General features: G+C 45.9%; 1 protein-coding gene across 3 annotated transcripts in view; it reads right to left on the bottom strand.

Moving 5' to 3' along the window:
* The window catches only part of LOC138454213 (myocardin-like), a 184,812-nt gene that overhangs the window by 60,557 nt on the left and 97,132 nt on the right, over positions 1 to 27,123 (bottom strand). For all 3 annotated transcript variants that reach the window (XM_069607024.1, XM_069607025.1, XM_069607026.1), the window contains exon 2: positions 3,322 to 3,387. In XM_069607024.1, coding sequence (XP_069463125.1) covers positions 3,322 to 3,387 — 66 coding nt within the window. The remainder of the gene's footprint in view (positions 1 to 3,321; positions 3,388 to 27,123) is intronic.

The following is a 27,123-nucleotide window of genomic DNA, read 5'->3' as shown; positions in this document are numbered from 1 at the left end:
AATAAGAGTGCCACACCATATCAAGGGGGGAATGGTAATGTGGAGCAAGTCCACTTTATGCCCCATCTACATTTCTGATTTGCATAATTCTGAGTATTTGTACATTTGAAAACGCCACCCAGCGGTAAGAAGAGACATGGGCACTGAACGATATAGGGTGTAGCATGCACTGAGCTGTGCACCCAATTGTATAATTGTATAATTGTATGTCCTCAACCATAGCATGCCAAATCCCTGTTTCTCAGAAGCACGCAGACGAGTCTTACTGTTGCTTTATAATGAGATGTGTTGTCCATTTCTGCCAATGGGGCTAGGACTTGGCTATCTGATGCCAACCCTTGCCGATGGAACCTAAGCCGTGGATGGCAGGCAGTCTTGAGGCTTAGCAAAAGAGATGGTATTTGGGCAGTGGATGGCAATGGGGAGGTTACTAAAGGTGCAGCCAGGCCAAGGAGGGGGATGGGATCGGTGGAGTGCGGAGATGCCCTACTTATGGGGACCATCATCCTTTGGCCAAGTTGGTTGATTCCCCAGCCCCGCTGCCAGGGACTTGATGGTCTGCCTAGGCAGCACAAGGAACTGGCTGCACAAAACCCCAAACTGTCGCATCAGCCAATGCGCATTTTCTGAGGGTGAAAGAGATAGCACCGGAGTGTGAGAAAGACCCACCATCTGAGTGTGTGAGAGTCGCCGTCAGTCGGGACGTGCAAGATGTCTGTAGTGAGAACGGGAAACAGAGCTCATCAGAACGTGCGAGACAGGTGCGATGAGAATGTGTGCAACGGAAGTGTCATGGCGCTGGAATCTGAAGGCGAGAGAGCTCCCCCAATCAAAGGCGTGAAAGAACTGGCAATCAGAATGTGAGAAGCAACTGAAATCAGGATGCGAGAGGCCATGACTATCAGGGTGTGAGAGGGAAGGCAGTAAGAATGTGAGAGGTCATGGCACTCGCAGTGTGAGAGGCCATGCCAATCAAAATGTGACAGCCAGTGGCAGTCAGGGTGTGAGAGGTCATGGCAATCAGAATGTGAAGTGGTCATGGCAATCAGAATGCGAGAGGCCCTGGCAATCAGAATGCGAGAGGCCCTGGCAATCAGAATGCGAGAGGCCCTGGCAATCAGAATGCGAGAGGCCCCGGCAATCAGATTGTGAGAGGCCATGGCAATCAGAATGTGAGAGGCCATGGCATTCAGAATGTGACAGACCGTGGCAATCAGGGTGTGAGAGGCCATACCACTCAGAATGTGAGAGGCCATGGCAATCACAATGTGAGAGACCATGCTAATCCGAATGTGACAGCCAATGGTAGTCAGGGTGTGAGAGGTCATGACAATCAGAATGTGAGAGGTCATGGTAATCAGAATGTGAGAGGCCATGGCAATCAGAATGTGAGAGGCCATGACAATCACACTGTGAGAGGCCATGGCAATCAGAATGTGAGAGGCCATGGCAATCAGGATGTTACAGGCCCTGAGCAACAGAATGTGAGAGGCCATGGCAATCAGAATGTGAGAGGCCATGGTAATCAGGATGTAACAGGCCCTGGCAATCAGGATGTGAGAGGCCATGGCAATCAGGGTGTGATAGGGATTGGCTATCAGACTGTGAAGGCTATGGGAATCAGGATGTAACAATCCCTGGCAATCAGGGTATGAGAGACAATGCCAATGAGAATGTGAGTGGCCAAGACAATTAGGGTGTGAGAGGACATGGAACTCACAATGTGAGAAACCATGCTAATCCGAATGTGACAGCCAATGGTAGTCAGGGTGTGAGAGGTCATGACAATCAGAATGTGAGAGGTCATGGTAATCAGAATGTGAGAGGCCATGGCAATCAGAATGTGAGAGGCCATGGCAATCACACTGTGAGAGGCCATGGCAATCAGAATGTGAGAGGCCATGGCAATCAGGATGTTACAGGCCCTGAGCAACAGAATGTGAGAGGCCATGGCAATCAGAATGTGAGAGGCCATGGTAATCAGGATGTAACAGGCCCTGGCAATCAGGATGTGAGAGGCCATGGCAATCAGGGTGTGATAGGGATTGGCTATCAGACTGTGAAGGCTATGGGAATCAGGATGTAACAATCCCTGGCAATCAGGGTATGAGAGACAATGCCAATGAGAATGTGAGTGGCCAAGACAATTAGGGTGTGAGAGGACATGGAACTCACAATGTGAGAAACCATGCTAATCCGAATGTGACAGCCAATGGTAGTCAGGGTGTGAGAGGTCATGACAATCAGAATGTGAGAGGTCATGGTAATCAGAATGTGAGAGGCCATGGCAATCAGAATGTGAGAGGCCATGGCAATCACACTGTGAGAGGCCATGGCAATCAGAATGTGAGAGGCCATGGCAATCAGGATGTTACAGGCCCTGAGCAACAGAATGTGAGAGGCCATGGCAATCAGAATGTGAGAGGCCATGGTAATCAGGATGTAACAGGCCCTGGCAATCAGGATGTGAGAGGCCATGGCAATCAGGGTGTGATAGGGATTGGCTATCAGACTGTGAAGGCTATGGGAATCAGGATGTAACAATCCCTGGCAATCAGGGTATGAGAGACAATGCCAATGAGAATGTGAGTGGCCAAGACAATTAGGGTGTGAGAGGACATGGCATTCAGAAATTGACAGACCGTGGAAATCAGTGTGTGAGAGGCCATGGCAATCAGGATGTGGCAGGTCATGGAAATCAGGATGATGAGTGGCAGCTGCCATTAGATTGTGAATGAGTGACAGCTGTCAGACACAGGAGAGAGTGTTCATGCCAATCAAGTAGTGAGAGCAAAAGCTGTCAATTAATTGACAGTAAAATCAACTCCTGTTCACCAAATATCACATTCTTACTAAGTACACAACTCTTATCTCCAGAGTGTACCTATTGTAAGCACACTACCCTCCTTCACCAAACACATCATGCTTAAACCAAGGTCACAACGACAGCTGTGCTCTATACAAAACATGCTCAGAATATTGACTCGTGCCAAATGCAGTATCCCTCCTCACCCAGTAGCACCCTTGTATCAAATGCATATATCACACACAAACCAAGTGTGACAGCCCTCTACTTGCACACATCTGAGCACCAGCTCTATATACAGTCGCCGTGGGTTAGCATGTTTGCATCATGCAAATGGTTCTCTAATTGAAGTTGGCACGGGCTGTGCCCCGTTGTCATTGTTTGTATTAATGCTTTGTTGCCTTTAAAAATCAATAAAATTGAATAAAAAAAAAAACACGTGACATAATCAACCAATAAGGAAAGCCAGGTGAATTGGCCGTATCAAGGTGTATTTATCCTCAGCAGTGACTCACGTGAGAGAAGGTTCCGCTCGTTGAGCTGCTCCTGAGTGCGCCGATGTTGCATTCTCAGCTGTAGCACTGGGAAAAAAAAGGCGGGAGAACTGCTTTAAGCGGAATAGTGCATTTGCCTCTAGATAGATATAGTAGGTTAGCATTCATAAAGTGCATCATGTCCACCAAAACGGCTTCAAAGTACTTCAGCAGGGGATGGATAATGTTAACCCGTGAACTATATTGTGTGCTTGGCGCCCCATTAGCATCTCTGGCCTATTAAAAGCATTGAGTGAAGCCGGCGCTGGGGCCCAGGGTGTGATCAGGAACTTCCTGGCAAATTGGTCTTATCTTGTATCTGATATGGAAGGCTAACTTCAGGTGTTTGGTGTTTTCCTTAAAAGATGGCGAGATATCCTTGTGGCTTCAGTACCTGTCACATAGACTTATGCTGCACCTCATAGGTTCCGACGGGGCCTTTTTTTCCTTCTAAGATTACAGGATAAGAACTAGGGTGATCAGTAATAAGAACCCCTATTATCAAGTGCCATGAGGGAATTCAGTGCTCACTATATACAATTATTTATTTATTTTATGTATTGTTTGCTTGTTAGGCGTTTATGCAGCAAGTAAAATACAGTTTCAATGCACCCACAGGGCGAGGGGAGGGGCCAACGGAGTGAAACACATTACAAAGACAATATTTAAAGCAGTGGTGGGTGGGGTGGGAGAAATAACCTATTATGCCTTGTGACCATTCAGAACGTGCAAGTGCAGCAAGGAAGAGGGCAGAGGAGGTTAGTGCTGGAGAGTCCAAGCTCAGGGGTGAGCCCCAGTTTCAGTGCTTGGAATGTTGAGTGCTACACGGCCTGGAGCCATGGTAGTTGTAAATGTGAACCACCAGGGTGGAGGGTGTGCCAAGGCAAGTGCTGAGGGTAGACTGGAGCTGAGGCGATTGGGTGTGGGAGGTTGGTGGCCCGAGGCGGCATAAGGGCCACACACAACAATCACAGCAACTGTGGGATTAGCAGAGGAGGGAAGAAGGGAAGGAGGAGGTAAAAAGGAAAGTCTTGTGGAGCTTCCGGAATTTAAGAAAGTCCTGCTAAAGGCGCAGAGGGAGGGGGAGGCTGCTCCATAGGAAGGAGCCAGCTGAGTAAAGTGATCGACCACCTACCCTCTGTTTAGCAAAATGCTTTCGGGATGTAGTGGTCTAGAGGGAGAGTATTTAGTAAAATAAAGTTGAAGATAGTGGGGTCTCCGGACCCAGGCAGCCTTGTGGATGATGCAGAGGGATTTGAATGTAATCAGTGCAGCAACTGGGAGCCAGTGAAGAGGTTTTAAGGGCAGCTGGGCTTAAGGCCAGGGATAATTCTTGCTGCCCTATTCTGGATTAACCGGAGGGGTTAGAGAGGGGAAGAAGGCAGATTTAGGAGGAGGCTATTGCAATAGTCAAGCCTAGAGAGAACCAAGGCTCGGGTAACATTGAGCTTCTGGGGGGAAGTGAGAAAAGGGAGAATTCCTTTGAGAAGGAACGGCTGAAAGTGGGACTTCTTGTCAATGTCCTGAGTGTGAGGAAGGAAGGAGAGTGAGGAGTCAAAGATGACTCCAAGGTTTCTGGTTTCAGAAGAACGAGCATGGGGAGAGCCCAAGGAGGAAGGCCAGAGTGAAGTGAAGATGGAGGTAGCAGGGGTCCTGATGGGAAGGATCTCAGTTTTACAGGTGTTGAGGCAGAGATCGTTGGAGTTGCACCAGGACTGGATGGCAGATAGGCAGTCAGGGATGATGGAAGGTGCAAGAGGGTCAGCTGGAAGTTTGAAAAAGAGTTGTGCGTCATCTGCATGCCACTGGAAGTGGGAGGAAAAGGAGGAGATGAGGTGTGCAAGCTAAGCGAGGTAGATGTTAAAGAACCAAGGGGAGAGCATAGAACCCTGGAGGACACCAAAGGTGGCGAAGGAACTAGGAGAGGAGAAGGTGCCCAGTATGACTTGGGAAGAGCGGTCAGTTAGGAAGGATGTCAGCTAGTCCAGTTCAGAAGAGCAGTTTCTGTGCCTCTGGATTCTCAGAATCCAAATTGATGGTCGGGGAGCCCACCAACAAGTTCAGTGTGCAAGTTGAGTTGGGGCAATGCCAGCTTCTCCAGCAGCTTCCACAGGAAGGGGTGATGGAAATAGGGCAGTAGTTGGTAGCACAGGTAAGGTCTGCTGAAGGTTTTTTCAGGAGGGGCGCACAAGGGAGTGTTTAAAGGAAGAAGGGGAAGAACCATTGTCAAAAGAATGATTGCAGAAATCACTGAGTGTGGGGGCAAGAAAGCCAATGTTATCCTTGAAGATCCTGGATGACCAAGGGGAAACCTTTTTAGAGGGGACCTTCATAGAGCGGACTACTCTGGTAACTTCTTCAGCTGTGACAGGGGAGAAGGAGCAAGGTGATTAGCAAAGGGAGGCAAGTAGGTGGGGGATAGGTTGGGAGGGTGGATTTTTCCTAGTGGGTTCCATGTTTCTTCTTGTCCTCGAGCAGAGAAGGCATAGAATATTGGGCAGTCTTTGTGGCAGCATTGTGTCTTTCGACCACTGTGTTCAGAGTGCAGTCACACTGAACTTATCAGAAATCGTGCAATGAACTGCTACGCCTGAAGGGACTCCTTCATGCAACTTGAGTGCCACATCAAAATGATTCATTTTATACAAGTGCAAAATACCCTTATTTTACAAAGATGCAAAAATTGAAATGTGCTTCCTTAATGTTGACCTGGGCCTCTTTAATTTGGACATGATAAATCATCTCAGAGCATACAAGAAACACCTGCACCCTGCTAGCAACATTCCCTGATGTTGTGTCATGTTATGTTATTGGCTTCTTGTAGAGCGCGGGCACATGCCTGGACGCCCAGGCGGTATACCGCGATTAGACTGCGGTGCGACTATCAAGGGGATCATCACGTAAACAGGTGGAGTCTGAGTCCATTCCTGAAAGTAAACAGCGTAATTTCCTTCCTACTGGAGATTGGTTGGGAAATGCAAAGACGAGAGGCTTGCAGGGGGAAAGGTCGTCCCCCTCCCATCAGTCTGCCAGATAAGATGATGCAAAGTGCATGTTTCTAGGCACTCTATTGGGAAGGAAACAGTGCCAGATGAGTGCCCAGTCAGTGGAGGTCTGCTGGACCTCTGATCTTGCTAGATCAACCTGCAGCCTTTGGCATAGGTGACCATCTTCTTCCATTGGACCGGGTATGGGAGTTTGGTTTCCATTGTGGAGACCCCGGCTGGATGTCCTCCTTACTAGACTGCTCGCGCCCAGCCGGTGTCCCCTCCTCTTTTTTCAATTGACTTTCATGGCAGTCCACCTGGAAAGCCACAGGACTCCCCTTTATCTCATGCCCCTTTTCACAGGAACATTCTATCTGACGCCAGGCGTTCCACTTGCTACAGCTATGCAGATGACACCCAGATCCTCTTGAGTTTGGACAAATACCTTGTTGGCTCTAACTTATAGTCCAGTGCACGCATGATGGACACGAGAGCCTGGACGAGATTGAGCAGCTTCTCAGTGGAGGTCAGGATCCTCCCTGGTCCCCTCATCTCTTGCCTGGGAAGCAGTGGCATATCTAGGGTGGGGCCAGTGGGGGCACCTGACTCCCCTACTACATGTTGTGTACCCCATTGTGCCCCGCTACCCACGAGGCAGGTGTTGGCTCGGGCTTCTGTTCATTCAGCTGCTCTATGAAGAAGAGTGCTCTTCCGGGCTGATGCATCAGGTCCAACGGGTTCCCGGTATGGTATGGGGCTCCTGCTCTGGCTGCTGGGGGTGGGGGGGGGCAGCAGGATGTCAACTATAGGGCTTGTGCACTGGGTGGAGGGGTCAGGGTGCCAGGAATTGGGTTTGTGCTCTGGGTGGTGATGGACTCCGGGCATGGGGTTTGCAGTCTTAGTGGTGGGGGGTGGGACGCCAGGTATAGGGATTGTCATCTGGCTGTTTTTGGGCCTTGATGCCATGTATGGGATATATACTCTGGCTGGTGGGGAGGCAGGTGCTGGGTATGGGGCTTGCCCGCTGGGTGGTGGGGGTGGTAAGCTACTTAATGTGTTTATTCGCTGGGTACTGGGGGACAGGATGCCCAGTATAGGGCTTGTCCTGTGAGTTGTGGGGGCCAAGGTGACAGGCATGGGACTTGATTGTTTTAGTTTTCTTGTTATTGTATACCGTTTACAAAAAACATTTACAAATTCAATAGAATTCACAAAAAATTTAAAACAAGATAATCAAATCATAAAATATCACAATTGCATCTTAATGTTTTTTAAATGCATCTGTAAGTAATATCACAAACAATCTCAAATTCAATGTAAAATGGAAACAAAAGCAATATTACATATATTACAACACATTAAAACGAGATTATAATCACAATGAGTACAACTGCAGAGTACTTAAATACCCAACTATTGGTAACCCATCAGGTGGATTCTTGGAGCTTAAGCATCTCCTCCAAAGAGTATCCTCATTCTGCCATTCACTTTTCACAAACAGTTCAGGAAGCAGTGCCCTTCTCTCTGAACATTAACCCTCTGCTCAGCAGAGTCTGTCTGGCGGGCAAGAGATTCAGCCAGAATTCTAGCAAAGGGACCTAAAGAAATGATTTGAGAACAAGTTCAAATAGGAGGGTATAAATCTCTCCTTTATGTTCATATGCTAAATGTTCTATAGAAGGATAGGCGTGAAAAGGCTCTACCGTATTTAACCAATCGTGGTCCTAAAGAGCTTTTTTGACCATATCTGGGGTTCATAATAAATCCCCCTTCTCCAGTTCCAAATGACTCAAAACATGTTTTCAAAGGTTCTTCAAATGCAATAGATAACATGCGTTCCCTCCCCCAGAAAGACCAGTCTCCAAACAGTTTTTCATGTCGCAGTACAGTGAGCCTTCTAGCAGACTAATGATTGTCCTATAAAATGATAGCAATCTCCAGGTCACTCCTACTCGTATTGACTGTAAACCCAACTCATACCGGACTTGTGCCCTGGGTGGTGGAGAGGCAGGATGCCTGGCATGGGACTTGTGGTCTGTGCAGTGGGGAGGCAGGATGCCGCTTCTGCTCTGCGTAGCGGAGGGCAGGATGCCAGGTATTTGGCTTGTGCTCTAGGTGGTGGGCAGAATGCAAGGTATGGGGCTTGTGATCTGGGTGGTGGAGAGGCAGGATGCTAGGTATGGGACTTGCAAACTGGGTGGTAGGGGAGAGTATGCCAGGTATTGAGCTTGTGCCCTGGGTAGTGAGGGGCCGGATGCCACGTATGGGGCTTGTGGTCTGTGCAGTGGGGAGGCAGGATGCCGCTTCTGCTCTGCGTAGCGGAGGGCAGGATGCCAGGTATTTGGCTTGTGCTCTAGGTGGTGGGCAGAATGCAAGGTATGGGGCTTGTGATCTGGGTGGTGGAGAGGCAGGATGCTAGGTATGGGACTTGCAAACTGGGTGGTAGGGGACAGTATGCCAGGTATTGAGCTTGTGCCCTGGGTAGTGAGGGGCCGGATGCCACGTATGGGGCTTGTAACCTTGGCGCTAGGAGGCAGGATGCCAGGTATGGGACTTATTATCTGGGTCATGGAGAAGCAGGATGCCTGGTATGGGGCTTGTGCTCTGGGTAGTGTGGCATGGTGCCGCTTATGGGGTGGGGCTTGTGCTCTTGGTAGTGGGGGCAGGATGCCCGATATGGGGCCTATGATCAGGGTAGTGGGGGTAGGATGCCAGGAATGTGGCTTTTGCTCTGGGAGGTTGGAGGTCAGACTGGCAGCTATGGCACTGGTGTTCTGTGTGGGAGTGTCATGATGCCTACCCCCAAGGAGCCAGACCGTGCCCAGCAACCCCAGAGGCAGACATCATGTTCCCGAGGGAAGTCCCAGCGGCCCCAGGTAGGGGCCCTTTGGACTAAGTCCTGGCGCCTTTGGCGCCAGGCTCATGTTGGACAACAGTACTGGCGCCATAGGCGCCAGGCTCATAAAGGATGACTTTGTGTGAAGAAGTGCTTTGTGTGAACTTACCTGATGCAGACCGTGCTGCAACATCCAGACCACCTAGAGGCCTGAATGGGACTATTTTACCTATGGGACTACTTTACCACACGGGTGTGGCCGGAGGAAGAATACATACCTTAGAGGAAGAATACATACCTGGAACTACTTTGAAGGCTATTTAAGCCACGCCCAAGCAGCAACTCACGCTTCGCGTTGTTCTGCACCTAGCAGCTGGACGCTCACCGTGTCTGCTCCTGCATCTGGACTCCAGCCACGCCCGACAGCATCCTGGAACACCTGTAAAGGGAGAAGAGAAGAGAACAGGAGAAAGAAGAGACATTAACTGCTTAAGCCGCATTCCGGAGTCATCTCGCCGACGATCCTAAAGGGAAGACATTCATTTTTAAAAGCACATCGCATTGCTCGCTGCAGCGCCGCATTCCACTCACCTTTACTAGGCGCCTTCTTGCCCATCAGCGACCATCTTAATCATCCGCCGCATTTCAGCGCCTAAAGGAGAAAAAGACAAGAACAAAGGTGAGCAAGGGAAGAGAATAGGAAAGGCTTCATTTCCACCATAAGACTTACCTGTTGGGTCAATCCCTCTTCACTTCGGGTCGGCGCCGTTTCTTCGGCATTTCCGCACCCCGGCCCCTAAGGGGAAAAAGACATTAGCATTAGTGAGCGAATGCAAGGACATTAGCGGAACGCTCATCAAAGACTTACCTGATATTTATTGGGACATCTCTTCTCACTTCGGGTCGGCGCCGTATCTTCGGCATTTCCGAACCCCGGCCCCTAAGGGGAAAAAGACACAAGCATTAGTGCATTAATGCAAGAACACTAGAGGAACCACTCATCAAAAACTCACCAGAGTTTTCCTTTGACAGTTCCATTTCCTAACTCGGAATCTTCATTCAGCACCTGAAATAGAGAAAACGGACAATAGTTATTTAAAGCTTGAACTTGCAACAGAATTCTTACGGTACCTTACCGGAAAAGTCAAGCGAACTTGAACTCTCACCAATCCGAGATCCAGTGAAGTAACTGGATAACAACGCGCCCCTGCATCAGAAGCAGGATGGAGAGCTCGTCCTTTCAGACCCTAAGGTGAGACTTCACGGGGAATCGCAGAAGGGTTTCGTGGAGGGTGAGAAGGGAAGTGGGAGGCCTACGCATTATCCCGCAGATTGAAAATACTCCCTTTTCACACACAAAAGGATATTTCTACGAGCCAGACAAGCCAGATTTGGGGGTCCGGTCCATTCCATCTTCCGAGTCCTGCGCATCACCCTAGAAGAGGCCACAGCAATCCAAATCAGGCCAGCGCCTCCGTGGGAGTCAGGTGAGCGTTACAGGGAGGGCAGGATGCCAGACATGGAGCTTGCATTCTTGGTGGTGGGGGAGCAGGTTACCAGGTATAGAACTTTTTTTCTAGGTGGTGGGGACAGGATATCAGGCATGGGGCTTGTGCTCTGTGTGATGGAGGGGCAGGATGCCAGGTATGGGGCTTGCACTCTGGGTTTGTTCGGTGTTGGGTCATTTGAGGTTGGACGTGTGAGGCTCTACCCTACAATTGGTGACTCTACCAACTGTAAAACAGCTTTAATGGGGCATTTGAAGCTGCACTTGGCATAATATTGCAGCCCCCGTAAGGCTATGCAATACATATGGTGGCTGACTAGGCATATGATGGAATTATTGGTGGAGTTGAGGCTGCACTTACATCAGGACATGTCGTACTGGGGCAGGGTTGGGTAGGGATGGTATGGCACTGTTGGAACTTGCATCATCTTGACTGTGATTAATTTATTAAGTTATTTGAAACTGGCAATGCTATGCTTAACTGGCAGGCTGGTATACAAAGCTGCACATTGCAGTTTTTAAGAGAACCATTGTGTATTTAAACATTACCCCAGGCAGGTCGGCACACGTATTACAACTCCCTGTAATAGAGCAACACGGATCACTCTAAATTGACAGCACCCTGCAGCATTTGAACAACTCTAAAATATACTTTTACATAACCTGGCATTTTGGTGCTAACACCCAACAACTAATTCGGTTTTAGTCTGGCACTTCCAACCCCAATCCTGTGCCCTGTATGATATCCTGGCACAATATTAAAGCGGGTGTCCTTTATACTGTCCTATGATGAATAATTGGCACTGTGCTTACAGTTGGCGCCCTGACATCAGAAGCATTACATTACTTAATTGGTCCTACAAAATTGCTTGTCAGTGTCTTTTTATCCAACTTTCTCATGTTAACCTCCCCAGGTGCACTTTGGGCTACTTTGCCCATGTCAGTTTTGGAATAAAATTCACATCGCCCACTCCCCCCACCCCTGCACCCCCACATTTGCCTGTGGCTCCATCTGTGCCCTCCAAAATTGGATTCCTGGAGACGCCACTGCTCAGAAGGAGAACCTTGCCCAGTGACAGTGCCAGGACTTAAGAAGCGTAGGTTCAAATCGGATGCCAATTGGCCTCAGATTCCCAGGTGGAAGCCGCCTCTGCAGTCTTAAGAAGCATCTTCCTGTTTTTTCAGAGTCAGGCTAAATATCTGTTGTCATGGCTACCATTCAGCCCACTTTAGCTGGAGGACATTCCTGCTCACCTTTCCTGCTCTAGCCCACAGAAAGAGACTGAAGACTTTTCATTGGCTCCGTGGTTTCCCAATGGAGCATGCTTGAAGATCTGAACTTTGAAAGCATGCAAAGACTGGATGCCAGATTAAGAAAAGAAATCTCACGCAAACATTGACGTCGCTCGGTGTGGGCGTGCACACAATGAAAAGGAGTCGCATAGAGGACAGCGTGCAAGATCCTCTTCAATAATCGGTGTGCCACTCTCTGACAGGCAAAGCACTTTGATGCTATAACCTATGGCAGGAGGCACTATACAAATGCAAGACAACATAACTTTTGCTTAACTCGCACGACAGATTGCAACAGACGTCAAAAGATCCTATGTATGTTTACAAAATCCATCGGGATGCCGGAGCAGCAAACAGGTAAGGGCAAGAGAAACGAGGGAAGCCCCGTGATGCAAATCAAGCTTGCATATAACTTTGGTGAATCACCAAAAAATGGCAAGCTTTTGTTGTGTGCTTGTGCAGTGCTTGCACTGCTCCGAGGCAGCTTCAAAGCACAGCGCGTGCCCACCGTATGTGGATATAAATGCAGTGGGTGAATGCTATATTGCAGAGCATCAGCTGACCGAAACCTCTGTGCTCTGATACCCCATGCAAGTATCGGATCCCTGATTGGTGCTACTTTTTTTATCTACAGTGAAAGGGTGGTAGGCGGAAAGGGCTATGGCAGAATGCAGGCAAGAAACCTGTGATTGCAGGTACTTGTCAGCAGGCGCATTCACCCATTTGGTTATCTTGTGGAACTTCAAGCATGTGGTAAAAGGAGAGGGTGGGGAAAGAGAAAACAGCAGCAGTTGCCTGTCCACCCTGCCTGATGCCCAGATTATTCCACCCCCCTCCCCACCCTATACTATCCCTTTCACAGGAGAGGCAAATGGCTTGAGGGACTGGCAAGGGACCCCCGGCTTCCTTGTCTGTTTAATGGAGGCCATGCCCAATCTCCAGTTGGCCCCTCGAGCCCCAGCTTCACACTGTGAGGCGGCCCCTTAAAATAAAAACAGGGCTGTGACTGAGCAAACGTAGCTACACTTGGGCAGATGAGGCTGCACATCCCACATGATGGAATAACCTAAACATATGAGGCTGCATCTGACATACAATGACCGCATCTGGCATGTGATGCTATACCTGGCACAGTAGGTAGTGCTTGGGCACGTGAATCTGTGCGTGGATTATGATGACCTTGCCAAGGCATGTGATGCTGGATTGGCATGTGGCAGAAATACCTAAAAGTGTGATACTGTGCATAGCATATGATAGAACTACCTGAGCATGCAAAGTGATTCATAAGGTTTGATGGCCACCCCTGAGAATATTAAGCTGTGCTTGGCAAGTGATGGCAGCACATAGCATAATGTACATGGCATATTATGGTAGCGTCTGACAATCGGCGGGTGAAAATATCATACAGCGGCAAATACCATACAGCGGCAGTACCTAGATCAACACGGCTTCAGAAAATATATGGTGGCAAAAGCCAAACACGTGAGCCACAACTTGGCATACGGTGGCAGCACATGGGCATATGAGGCTGTACAAAATGTAGTCTATGAATGCAGTACCAGTATGAGATGCACTTGGCATATGTTGGCACTTCCTGATTTTAAACTCTAGTTTTAGGCTGGGCTCAAGCAGTCAATGTTTGATGCTGCTCTTGGGTCCACAATGCAGTAGGTTTCTGTTTAGACTCAGCAATCCGAAATATGTCTAGAAGATATAAGTAAAAGCAGCATAAGCCACAGCTCTGGCAGCACGTGACGTGAGCATGTGCTCCCCAATTTATACACTCTAATATTTAAATTTGGAAGAGTTGCTCCTCTGGAGTGCCAGGCCCTGGCATACTTTCCCATTGCAACTTGAACACGTCCCACGATCAGGCTTTTCAATTGTTTGCAGTAGTTCTTCAGCAATTTGCCTTACCTAAATCTGGATTTTTAGAAATGTGGATTTTTGAATATTGTAAAATACGTGTCCAGTCTTCATTAACCAGTCAGATGGAATTCAATTCGCTCATTCTTAAAATGCATGCAACCAGCAAAGTGCCTGCTGGCATGTCGACTCTTCCCACACTGTTTGGAGCAGTGTCCTGTGGATCATGGCAATAGCCGACGGCTTGGCTTAAAATATAACCATCGCTACCGCTGAGCAACCAATTGCCTTTCTCCATAGCTCACTCCGCAGGGACCAATTGGAATTTCAGCCTTTTATATTCTTATTTGAATGCCAAGGTACTCCATTACGCATGCCCAATCGACAGGTCAGGCCCGAGGCATACTAGTCCATGTTGTCAGATAGTGGAAGACGGTCAAACCTGCATCTTCTGTCTTGGAAATGTATTAGACTCGTACATTGTACAAAAGTAATGTGGTGAGCTCATCACCGACTGTACCTAAACTAATAACTTAGGGCCCGATTCATGGAAAATGTGCCCAATTGAAAGTGACTTTGCACTGCGAAACAAACCCTGATTCGTGGAACCGTGCAAAGTGTATTTTTGCAGTGCAAAGTCTGGGCACAGGCATTTTGCACTGCAAAAATGACTATGCACTGACTTTGCCCGGCAAAAATACACTTTGCATGATTCCATGAATCAGGGTTTGTTTCAGCATTGCAAAGTCTCTTTTCAGCATTGCAAATTCTCTATGAAACGGGCAAATATTCCATGGATCGGGCCCTTAATGTTGACGATTTGTATATCTCAGATTACACGGTACTGTATGTACATTTATTGCTATGAAATTGGCACATGTCCCTATTACGAGAACACGAGGCTTGTCTTCAGTGCTTAGATTAACTTTTTTGGAAGAGGAAGTCATACAATTCCAAGCCTAAAATTTGAGAAGCCATTCCACACTTATTGGAGCCAAATATTCCATGCCTCAAATGTTGGGGGACTAAACGACAAAAAATGGATGATTGTGTGGTCAAATAACATGCGTACAATAATTCTACGGCCGCCTGTGTTTGAAGTCTAAGAACACAATGGAAGACAACGCACCCAATGGATTCCTAGAAGTCCCAAGCTGGACAAACGTGGTGGTTTGATGGATTTATTTATTTTATTTTTATTGATTTATTTATACCACGCCGGTAGCCCGTAGTCATCAGGGTTCACAATTACACGCAGAGACCGACCATTAAAGACAAGACAAGCAAGGTAACTGATTCAAAGAAAAAGGCATGGGTAGGAGCTACTTGAACAGGAAGATCTTCAGGAGTTTCCTGAACGGACCCAGATTTTCTTCAAGTAGAAGGGCAGTTAAGGGTTTGTAGCACGAAATACATTGATTTTCAGGAATGAAGGTAAACATAATCATGGTTGCTGTTTGCAACTCCTAGTTTTTATTTTGGATAGTTCCATAATTGCCCATTGTCGGGGCGGGTGGTGCTGGAGGAGTTGGTACAGAGGTGCGTAGCAGCGCTGGGCAGCAAAGCAGGAGCCCTCGCCAATTAAAATGACTTTGGGAGATGTTCAAGGTGAATATAAAAACCATCAGCCTGTTGAAGAATAGTTCAGGGGCTGCAAAACCGGAAGTTATATTTTAAACACTGTGTAATTTATGGAAGTCTGCGACTTATGGCGCATTCCATAACATCGAGGTTGCTTTGATGCATGGATCACTTCAGGATTGTATGACTGTGTGTTGATATCAATTCACTAGTAATTAGAAAGCATAGGGAGCAGACCGTATGGAAACGGCTGCTTATTTTTTTTTTATACGTAAAAATGCCCGTTTTTGCAAAAGATGCAAAGAGCAGGTTCTCTAAACTTTTTTGGGGTGCAAGTAATGAAATTCACATCTCGTCATATGCACAGAAAAAAGGAGCTGCCCAATCTGCAACGGTTGAATGGGTGCATCTTATATGAGCACATTCAGATGGCCTTTTCATCTCTTTGCGCATTTGCACAAATCAAGGTAGCGTTCCCGCATATTCTAAAGCACATCCCAAATTCACAAACAAGTTACGTTTTTAAATGTGCCAAAAACTAAGGCAACCCTTGTGTCTGCTTAGGATAGGGGCAAGGGAGCGCATTCCATGACGAGATCTTTCCTGACCCTGTCATTTTCTCTTTTCTTTCAGTGTGACAGCAGTGGTTCAACTGCTGCTGTCACGTTTGCATTTCTGTTGCTCAAATGGGATAGAAATTGATTTTTTTGGGTCGCATCTTCAGTGAAAGGCCCTTTAAGGGCCCGTCACAGTGAAATGCACTGGGAGCCTGTAGAACATTAGTGTCGGATGAGTGCTCTCTGCACTAATATATTCAGGGCGGTGGGCCAGCACATTATATGCTCTACAGCTCAGCCCCCTGAAAATGCACAAGTCACCTTTGAGAATAAGGTGACCTGCTCATTTCCAAAAATGACGCATCTACAAACAGAGTTTCTGCTGCTCTATTTTTAAGTGCCCCATTTTTTGAGGATCTGGCCCCAAATTTACATAGTTAAAATATTGAAGTTACAATATGAGGCGGGAAAAGAGAGAAAGGGGGAGCAATGGGTCAGATGAGGAGTGATGGGAAAGAAAGTAGAGAGGGAGCAGTGGACCACAGGTGAGGTGGTGGGCCACTAAGCAGAGAGTGAGCGATGGGCCATTAAGCAGAGAGGGAGCGGTGGGCCAGTAAGCATAGAGGAAGCGGCGGGCCAGAACGCAGAGAGGGAAGCAGTAGACAAGAGAGCATGGAGGGAGTGGCAGGCCTGATGTGGCCCGGTGGGCCAGAAGGCAGAGAGGGAGCGTAGGGTGGGGGAGAGCGGTTGGCCGAAAGAGGCAGCAAGCTACAGATTAGGAGAAAGGATGGGGAAGGGTGTGATATAATGTGAGAAAGGAGGCAAGATGCAGAAAGAGGGAGAAAGAATGAAGGTCTGTAGACCACAGGAGGAACTAAGGAGCGTAAGGTGTGAGTTGGGAGCATAGTTTGGATTGTGGCAGGGACTGGGCAGTGTGAATTGTGACTTGGCAGTGTGACAGAGCACACGAGTATGAGCATGACTGGCAGAGTGAGAGGTTTAGGAGTATAAGTTGTGATGGGGAATTGGTGAGTGGGGGGGTGTGGGTGCTTTGGGGATTGGACTGGGAGGATAGCTCAGGGGCAACACACTCATCTTGGAAGCAAGTATGTAGATCAAATCCCAGTCATGTGCTTACAGACTGGTCTCTGGAATTGAATGCGTAATAAAAGATTAATTATTTGGAGAACATAGAAGGGGAATATTTTCACCATAACATCTGATAATGATCAAAAAAGTTAATAATATTCAATAGGCACACACATCAAACCAAAAATCGTAAAGCAGAACAAACACTGATGCCAAGCCAGAGACACCTGAGGCTCTTCCTATACATGGATACAAAAGGTGAAAATAATGACAACCAGGCTTTTAGCCTTGGCACTTACTTTTTCACAAATTAAGCTTTGATTCTAGAGCACAACGGACACAATGCCGTTGTTTTGGCAAAGTAAAACTATGCGTGAACTAAAAGTTCATGCTCTATGCAGATGAAGTTAAAGCAGTCAACACCCTCATGTATCGAGGGGGATTACTCCAAACCTGCCAATCTTACACCTTCTAGTCAAAAAGCAACGTGCCACAATAATGGCTCAATAAATACAATTGTGGGCAGTAAAAGTTGCTTTTTTATGACGCAAATGTTGCAATTTCATGCTGCAACATCCTGCAGGTTCTGACGAAGGCAGTAGCTGCAGTTGCACGGTCACACTTGGTATATGGTCGCAGTACTTCGGCAAGTGAGGGGTGAGGGCATACAGGGGCAGCAGCAGAGCACATGAGGTTCAATCTCGCATATGAAAAGCTCCTCCCATTGCCTTCATTGGCTGCATTGTGAGTCCATGGCCGCACTCCTAGTGTGTCATGGTTGCACCCCTATGTTAATGTTAATGTTAAAGGACATTTATACCATGCACTATCACCACCCTAGTGGTCTACTGGTGCTCTGCCGGATCTGAAAGAAAGAGGGGATAGGTTAGGGTGCGTTAGTAGGACAAAGTTTGGAAAAAAGAGCAAGGCAGCTATGATTGCGCCTCGATGCCTGTGGGCTGTAGTGCGCTCTAAAATAAAAAAAGAAATAAAAAATGATGTGCTTTTGGCAGCTACAGTTTGGTTAACACCGTTGGCTGAGCTTTTTGGTGTGGTACCTGGTCGGAGTCCGACGTGAGCTGCTGTGTAAGGCTCTGTGTGGTGTGTTTGTTGTTGCAGTGTGGTGAAGTGCATGCGGGTTGCTGCGTTTTAACAAGTATGGTTGTTTTTAGTTAGCATTTGAGAGGTGTGTGAAGAGGGGTGAGGTTTTAGTAGGGTTGGTCATTGGCATTGTTGTCTGGATAAATGCTCACTCTTATTGTTTGTCTTTGAGATTTAGACAAAAATGTCTTCCTTATGTTCATCTAGTTTCAGCAAGACAGGGCTGTCTCTCATATCTCCATCCATATGTTGCGTTAGTTACTCTATAGACTTCTATCTTTGTTCTTACTCAGGTCAGCCTCTACACCCCAGTCTGTGCCTGATGCAAGCGAGTCCCACGGATCCATCTAGTTGTGCCCTATGCCCAAACCCAGAGCTCTGTCTGAGTGCGGCGCTGTACAGTTCAGTCCTCACCAGGATGTCTGTATTGACATCAGTGAATCACCATACCTATGTCTCAGATGATTTAGTTGTGTGTGTTGGGTTAATCGTTTGGAGGTCAGTAATCTCCAGGGATATTGCTAGGTTATCGTGTATGTCGGTTTAGTGCATTCCATTTTCTACTTAGTAGCTTGGGTGTGGGTTTCTTAGTGTGGTTACAATATATACCCTATAAAATATGGATGTAGAATAAAGTACATTTTGATCAGTTTTAATATGTTGATTGATTTTTGATCAATTTCACCTCTGTAGTGGTTTTCATTGGGGGTGAGCATGTTTATGGTGCTGCTTCCGTTGTCACTGGTATTGCGCTGAATTGACGTTTTCGAGATATTTGGCAAATATTTTCCAGGCAGGTTCTGATTCGTATACACAGGGTCTCCTGCTGAATTGTCATTTTCAGAAAAAGAAACACATGTTTGCGTAGCGAGGAAGGCATGATCAGGTAGGAGAGCACCGCAGAGCAAAGTTTGATGTGTAAATTACACCAACACAAAGCTTTTGCACGGCTTGTATTCTGATTCAGACAACATTTTGAGGCTTGTGTTGCATAACGGATAGGGAGTGTATGCCCTCGACACTGTGAAAACCCACCGCCAGGGGCACCATTGTGACTGTGCACCTCAGCCTCATTCTCAGAACAGGCCCATCCTGAAGATGTAGCGCCCATCAGAGAATATATACCGGGGCAGGTGTGCACTACGCCCATCCCCACAGTAGTGAGCAGAGAGTAGAAGGTCAGGCATCTATTGAAGCCCCGGTGCTATACCTTACTGCTCCGAAGTCTGCCGTTTATCTGCTTCTTAACAATGTGTATCTGGGTCAAAGGCTATGTGATTTCACTTCCTCTGATGTCATCAGTAGTTGGTGTCAAAGAGTGAGGGTATTGTACAAAATTACCTACTCCCAAAAGTTTGACCCCCAAAAGTCTGACCCCCATTTTTCCGCATGTATATATATGTGAGGGGGTAAAGTGAATAAAAAATGTACAGGGGTAAGGTGGGGGGGCTGTGGGAGGTCTCACCCCACATATATATTTGCGGCAAATTGGAGAAAAAAAACAAACAAAAAATTGACTTTTGGGAGTCGAACTTTTCGGTTCGGTAAAATCACGTAGATCCAAGAGTGAGCAATGCTACTTTTATCATCTCTGTTATTTTAGTACAATGGTTTCGGCAGAGATTGTAATGGGATGGATAATGTATACCTTGTTACATGGAGATGCAGACGTTACGCTTTCATTGTATAAACATGACCTGGTGGTAGAGTAGACAGGATAACAGGAGAAAGGCTGCATTTAGAGAAGCATTGGGTCAGGTGTTGCATTTATATTTGTTTATAACAAGGTGTGTGCAATGTGTTGGGGGCAGTCAAACATATAAACTGTAAAAACAATGTTTTGCATTTTTTTTAATTGTGTGTTTAGGCAGACACACAGACTGTGAACATTGCACCATTCAACATTGTGTTTCGTGCAGTCAGCCACACCAACAGACAGGAAAAGATGCTACAGTGGCAGACTTCCTGTTATGTCAAGTTAGCATTCAGGACTTCCCGACAAGTAACACAGATTCTTTCATGTGTATTGACTTTCTTTTCACTGAAAACACGTTCCATGGTATGAGGGAGCCAAAGCTCCTTCTAGCAAGTCCTAAAAGAAGCTTCCGGGTCAGGAGATCACTATCACTAACCCGGGAGCCAGGCCTTCTTTATTCTGAAACACAGATTTGCCTACTTTTCTGGCTGGGGACTAACGAGAGATGGGCATGGTGCCCAGTGCAACACCAACACCAGAAGAGTGAAACAAGTTTAAGAACCATGTACACAGTTGGGAGACAGTGCAGGAGCCCCATCGCTTGATGTTCAAGTCAAACTGTGCTGCTAACACCCCTCACACGTTTATGATGTTTTTAAGAAGATAAAATCTTCAGAATTAAAGGTATTTGAGGTTCAAAATTTATACTGATAAAAAATGACAAGAGTAATTATGATGATAATATTTGCTGAACAAACAATGACTAAGGAACTGAACAGAAATATGTTATTTTTAACTTTCAGAATCTAAAATCATTGAAACAAGGTACTGATCTGCACCTGATGAAGGGCATTCAGAGCCTGAAACGCGTAGTGCATTAGAGAAACCCTCAAACAAAAGGTCTATTGGCTTGCTAGCCAGTTACAAGTTTGATATATGGACTAAACTTTCTCTTAAAACAATAGGAAATGTATCCAGGGAGGAAGAAAATGTTACACTTTGTTGTTTGAATTGTGATTTATATGGAAATGTTTCAAGTATCCTTTACTTTGATATACTGTCAAGCATGAAGTAATGCTAAAAGTGTGCAATAATGTATGTTTTGAACATTGAAGAAATTAGAAAATGAATGGGGTACATTAGTTACCACCAAAAAAAACTTTGTTTAAATAATTAAAACTGGTGTAAAACAACAAGTAAACACAGTATTCATTTTTGCATAATCTTATGCTTAAAAGTGTGCACGGAGTCAAGGTCATTTTTGCTAAGGTGATCCCAAAATTGTTCTATGTATATTAGATTCTGTAGCCCAGAATCTGACTCTGTTAGCACCTAAGAATCCTAAGGAATTGATTTGAAATGTATGTACCAAGTCGAGAAAGCCAATATAAGAAAGGTGTGCTCCTCTACACTATTGTTACCGCTGGAGCATACACTACCACGTGACACATCAAACCAAACTGCATTACCCGCCATCCCCTCAGGCCAATATAAGCTTGTAGGGCAGCTCAGCTAGTTGAGCATCACTATTCAGGGTTTACTTGTATGTATGCACAGAAGCATTTAGAATGGGATATTTTCTATTAAAATGAATGTTTTAAAAAGTTGGTAGGGGGGTCCGCTTAAAAAAAATAAAGTAAAATGGGGGAGTCTCATAGAGGAACTTTACATGGAATATTTTAGCATTTTTTTGAAAAATTAGCAGCATGTTAAAATTGAAAAATAAATGGAGGTGTTGTTTTATGTTAATCTGAACTGTTTCCATTTGGGTATGTATTATGAGTCATTATGGCTTCTTCGTTCCCGCCTCTTCTTTCACGTATTTCTCCATTAATGTATTCTTCGTTTTCATCCACAGTCGATCCGGCCAATAAACCCAGTAACTCAAAAAACAACCACACAACCTTCATTCCCACATTTTCAAATAACAGCCCCCACCTCCCTGGGCCCCCTTCCTTCAGGTGAGTGAATGATTTGCAGTATTCCACTGCCCATCTCAGGGTCTAATTAGAATAATTAAATCTGCAAGATTAAGAGGCTTTATATGACAGTGTTTGGAAAGCAGGGCTGATGATGCAGTGATCCACAGAAGGGGAGAGGTCATAATGCCTCTGAAAACCCCCTCCCTCCAGCAGAAGCGGTGTCCTCCCTCTCCCTGCCTTTGTGGCATCAGTACACACTCGTCTTTCTTCCATAGATGCCCAGTGAGTTTTTCGCAGGTTCACTTGATGGTTATATTATTTAAGGTGTTCTAAGAGCACACACCAGATGTTTTTAAACTTGCACAAGACCCAGGCTGGCAATTGGGTGATGCGCTAAATATTTTGCCCAACAAACCCAACAAATAACAAAATGGAACAATACTAGTCAGGCCATAAAAAGACACACAGAGGAAATCTTGAGCAGCGACAGGCGTGCATTCTGCAATTTTCTAAAGGTATATTTCCTAAAGTAAGTAAAATATCTATCTCCTGACACCAGGTGATATAGTCACTTTGGAATTGCCCAGTGCTGTTGGCATTCCCATGTATAGGAAAGTTCCTCTGGATTAGAGCATTTTTCTGTACCCTTATGCTGTTGACATTGCCCCCGTATAGGAAAGTTCCTCTGGAGTAGAAAGTGTTTCTGTACCCTTATGCTGTTGGCATTGCCCCCGTATAGGAAAGTGCCTATGGATGAGAACATTTTTCTTTACCCTTATGCTGTTGGCATTCTCCATGGATAGGAAAGTAAATCCACAATACACCATTTTCTGTAATCATATGTTGTTTGGTATCGCCCTGCATAGGAAAGTGGCCCTTTATTAGGCAATTTTTCTTTAATCTTATACTTTTGGTATTTACCCTGGATAGGACATTTCCTAGAATATTGTTCTTCATCTTTATGCTGTTCACATTACCAATGGATGGGAAAATGCAGTGCCTCTAGATTAGAAGATTTTTTTTATCCTTATGGTGTTGGTATCTCCCTGGGATGGAAAGTGCCTCTAAATTAGAAAATGTTTCTTTGTGCTTCTGCTGTGTGCATTTCCTCTGGATGGGAAGGTGCCTCAAGATATAACATGTTTCTTTATATACTTTTGGTATCATCTCTGGATAGGAAAGTGCCTCATGTTTAGAGCATTTTTCTTTATTCCTATGCTGTTGGTATTCCCTGTGGATAAGAAAGTGCTTCTAGATTATAACATTTGTCTTTATTATTAGGTTGTTGGCAGTTCTGCTGGCTAAGAACGTGTCTCTAGATTAGAACATTGTTTCTTTATCCTTCTGCTGTTGTTATTCCCCCTAGGCTTGGAAAGTGCCTCTAGTTCAGAACATTGTTTTTATACTTATGATGTTGGAAGAGCCCTTGGATAAGAAACTGCTTATAGGTTAGAATAGTTTCTTTATCCTTATGCTGTTGGTATGCCCTCTGGATAGGAAAGTGCCTCTACATTAGCTAATTTTCTTTATCCTTATGCTGTTGGAATTCTCCCTGGGTTTGGAAAGTGCCTCTATATCAGAACATTTTCTTTATACTTATGATGTTGGTAGAGCCCTTGGATAAGACTTTGCCTGTATATTAGAATAGTTGTCTTTATCATTATCCTGTTGGTATCCACTCTGGGTAGGAAAGTGCCTCTATATTAGATCGATCATTTTCTTCATCCTTATGCTGTTGGAATTCCCCCTGGGTATGGAAAGTGCCTCTATATTAGAGTATTGTCTTTATCCTTATGCTGTTGGTTTCCTCTCTGGATAAGAAACTGCCTCTAGATTAGAATAGTTTGTCTTTATCCTTATCCTGTTGGTTTCCTCTCTGGATAAGAAACTGCCTCTAGATTAGAGTAGTTTGTCTTTATCCTTATCCTGTTGGTTTCCTCTCTGGATAAGAAACTGCCTCTAGATTAGAGTAGTTTGTCTTTATCCTTATCCTATTGGTATCCACTCTGGATAGGAAAGTGCCTCTATATTAGATCAATTTCTTTATCCTTATGCTGTTGGTATCCTCTCTAGATAGGAAACTGTATCTAGATTAGAATAGTGTTCTTTACTCTTATGTTGTTAGTATCCTTCTCTGATGGGCTTGTACCCCTAAATAATAACATGTTTCCTAATTCTTTTGCCGTTGGCATTCCCCCTCGATAGGAAAACGTTTCTAGACCAGAACTTTTTTCTTTATCTACTGTGTGCTCCAGACACCCCCCCCCCCCTGCAACCTTGGAATACTATATTATACTTCACCAAAATCCAGTGTCCATGGCTTGAGCTCCACGGGCAAACTTGCTTCTAAATAGTAGCTATTGTTATTCATCACTACAGGTCTTCCACTGTCAACACATGAATGGCTTGTGCGTTCCCTTCATAGGATATGTAGTATTTCTGCTAGATAGTAAGTAGACCGGAGAGAGCAAATGTACCCTCCTGCCTGCAAATTGAACAATTACTGCATGGAGGACATGGTCAACAAAAGCCGTTAACTGTGGTTTTCACCCCACACAAAGCATTTCCCATTATCTTTTTTTGTTGCTCTCCTAGAGTTTGGGGGAATTTACCCATAAATATAATCTTGCGATGTGCGGTTCTTTTGCTGGAGGTAGCTTGTTTCTCAGTGATTTGTTCACACTAAGGCCAGGGAGAAATGGCGATTTTCCAAAATCACACTACGCAAGTGTTTTGGAAAACTTTGTAGATGGCACAATACAAAGATAGCCAATTGCGGTCTCTAGACCGCTTGCCCAGCAGCCTAACGCACAAAAGGATGTGTCTTGTTGCTCTGTGTAGAGTACGTTGGGTGCAGGGTATTTGCCCAAAATGGACAGGAGCAATGGGGAGGCATACGTCCTACCTTGAGGTGGAAGCCTTCACGAGTGGCCTACCGCATTGTCAGTCTTATATTTGAGTTCATGAGACCTAGAAACAAAGAAAGCACATTATCTAGCTCTGCACTGGGCACACATATGATATGATATGATATGATATGATATAGCATTTGTAACACGCGTATACACAAGTGTTCTGTGCAACATAATGGTTAGGTGCCTGGCAGTGATTAGTTATGTTCCTTTGGTACTGGGCCTTTGCCACTCATCCAATATGGCCCCAGACTTCCAATAAGGTTGGCTATTGTTAGCATATTTTCCAATGTGTGCTCTAGCTGTTCTGTTGTCCATTTTCCCATTGATTAAAGCTAAGGCATGTTTTATCCTGCCTCTTTTACAATTGAGTGAACCTGCCTGGGGGTACAGCTTACATTTAACCAGTAAGATGTTATACTGAATTGTCTTATGTGAAACTGTGGTTTTTTATTTACTTTTTTATCTGCACTTTTCTTCATTGTATAAAATGTTCCTCTACCAGTACATTATCCAGCATTTCATGAAAGTAAAGTCCTCAGTGACCGGATATGTATTAATGTTTGAAAAACTGCCTCCCCAGATGAGCAGCATAAGCTCCCCAACCCTCTTTTTTGGGGCTCATCAGCATACTACATGAATAGTGTCTGATATGCCCTTTCCATGTATGATCTGTCTCATTAACGTGTTACCCTAGGTCCATGTCTAACTATAAGACAATGTGGGTTGTTTGACTTTCAATCAGATTTTGATCTTTGCAATAATCCTAATTTCTGAAGTGAGTGTTTATTTTTCTTGACTTTTTCACGTTTGGATAAAACCATGTCTATAGGAGTTGCATGAGGTTGTCTTGTTCAGCACTACACAGTTATTGTTTTTCGCTGAAAAAGGGGGAGGGTATCGAAACATGAAGGGTTTGAAGAACATTGCACTTCCCATCAGCTGTTGCATTTCTGAACCAAATGCTGTATTTATGTGTTCACATTTGCACAGCCTGTGTGATTACATTCGATTGCATTGCGGTGTTCGATTTATTTGATCTAGTGACTGCCAATACTGAGTTTCTTCCAGTGATCGAAGTGAGTGGCAACGGTCGGGAACAGTGTTCCCCTACTTTTGTCTGTTCACCATGCCTCTACTTTTTATAACCATATTCGCCATTCTATTTAGAGGAAGTGTCCATTCCTGTCCCTGAAGTGTAAAGGAACCTTAGCTACTAGTCACTTGGACTACGGGAATGCACCGGCGGCAACACCTTGTCACGTGTTGCACTAGGCTTCTGCCTATCCTCTTCCCTGCCGAGACCACAGTGCCACTACTTTTTTTGGTACACTTTTACCACTGGTTTCTTCTTTATCGCTTTGGTGTGAGTGAGTAATCTTAGGATTGGTATATTGTGCCTGCCCGGTGTTACACAGTAGTCCACATACTGGGCCTGATTCATGGAACAATTAGCACGGTGCAAAGTCCCTTTGCACTGCCAACAAACGCCCTGATTCACACAGCGGTGCAGCGTGCATTTTTTGCAGTGCCAAGGGTCTTTGCACTGGTGTACAGTGCTGGTCATTGGGCCGGCTCTCGGCGGGTCCGAGATCCGGCACCAGATGTGTAGCCGGATCTCGGGATCCGGCCAGAGTCAGCGCCCAAGCCCATGAACCGTGCTGTAAAAAAGAAAAGGAAAAAGAAAAGCGTCCGCGACGGCAGCATTTGCCGTTTACTGCGGCTTTGGCACAGGCACTGATGTGTAATGCACAATGCTCACTACATGTACAACTGAAAGGAATAAGTTGTACATGTGTCGAACGTTGTGCATTACACACAGCGAGCATTGTGCATTACACACCAGTGCCAAAGCCGCGTAAAAGTCAATGCTACCCTCGCGGGCGTTTATTTTTTTTATTTTTTTCGCACAACGAAATGAGCCAGGGCTCATCAAGGGGGTCTGGCCTAACTGCAGGGGTCCTGCGGGCCCGTTAGGCCACGCCCCCCTGACGAGCCCCGGCTCAATGGGCTAATGGCACCCCTGCCAGGCAACCTTTTGTAGTGATCAACACCCTCTCCCCAGGAGAGGGTGTTGATCTCTGCATTTATATTCTATAGGCTTGCCTGGCAGGGGACAGGGCCTCGCCTATTCAGCCTTAATGGAGGCGCTGCCTCTTGCCAGCGTCACCATTAAGGCTGAAGGGGTGTGGCCTCTGGAAGCTGAGGCCGTTTTCCTGAAGACTGAAACTCTCCAGGAAAACGGCCTCAGCTTCCAGAGGCCTCGCGTTTTCTCCATAATGGTGCCCGCTGCCCACGGGCATCTCCTACTTAAAGGGATGCCTCGCAGGTGCGGCGCCACCATTATGACTGAAAGGCATTTTTTTCTGGAGCCTGAAGCTTTCGCGCACAAGCGAGAGCTTCAGGCTTCAGAAAAAAAATCATTTTCGTGTATTGA

Source organism: Ambystoma mexicanum, chromosome 1p (assembly GCF_040938575.1).
Source record: "Ambystoma mexicanum isolate Mex_15411 chromosome 1p, UKY_AmexF1_1, whole genome shotgun sequence".
Taxonomy (NCBI): domain Eukaryota; kingdom Metazoa; phylum Chordata; class Amphibia; order Caudata; family Ambystomatidae; genus Ambystoma; species Ambystoma mexicanum.
The sequence above is the reverse complement of the archived record's forward strand: the minus strand, read 5'-3'. Positions and strand labels throughout refer to the sequence as shown.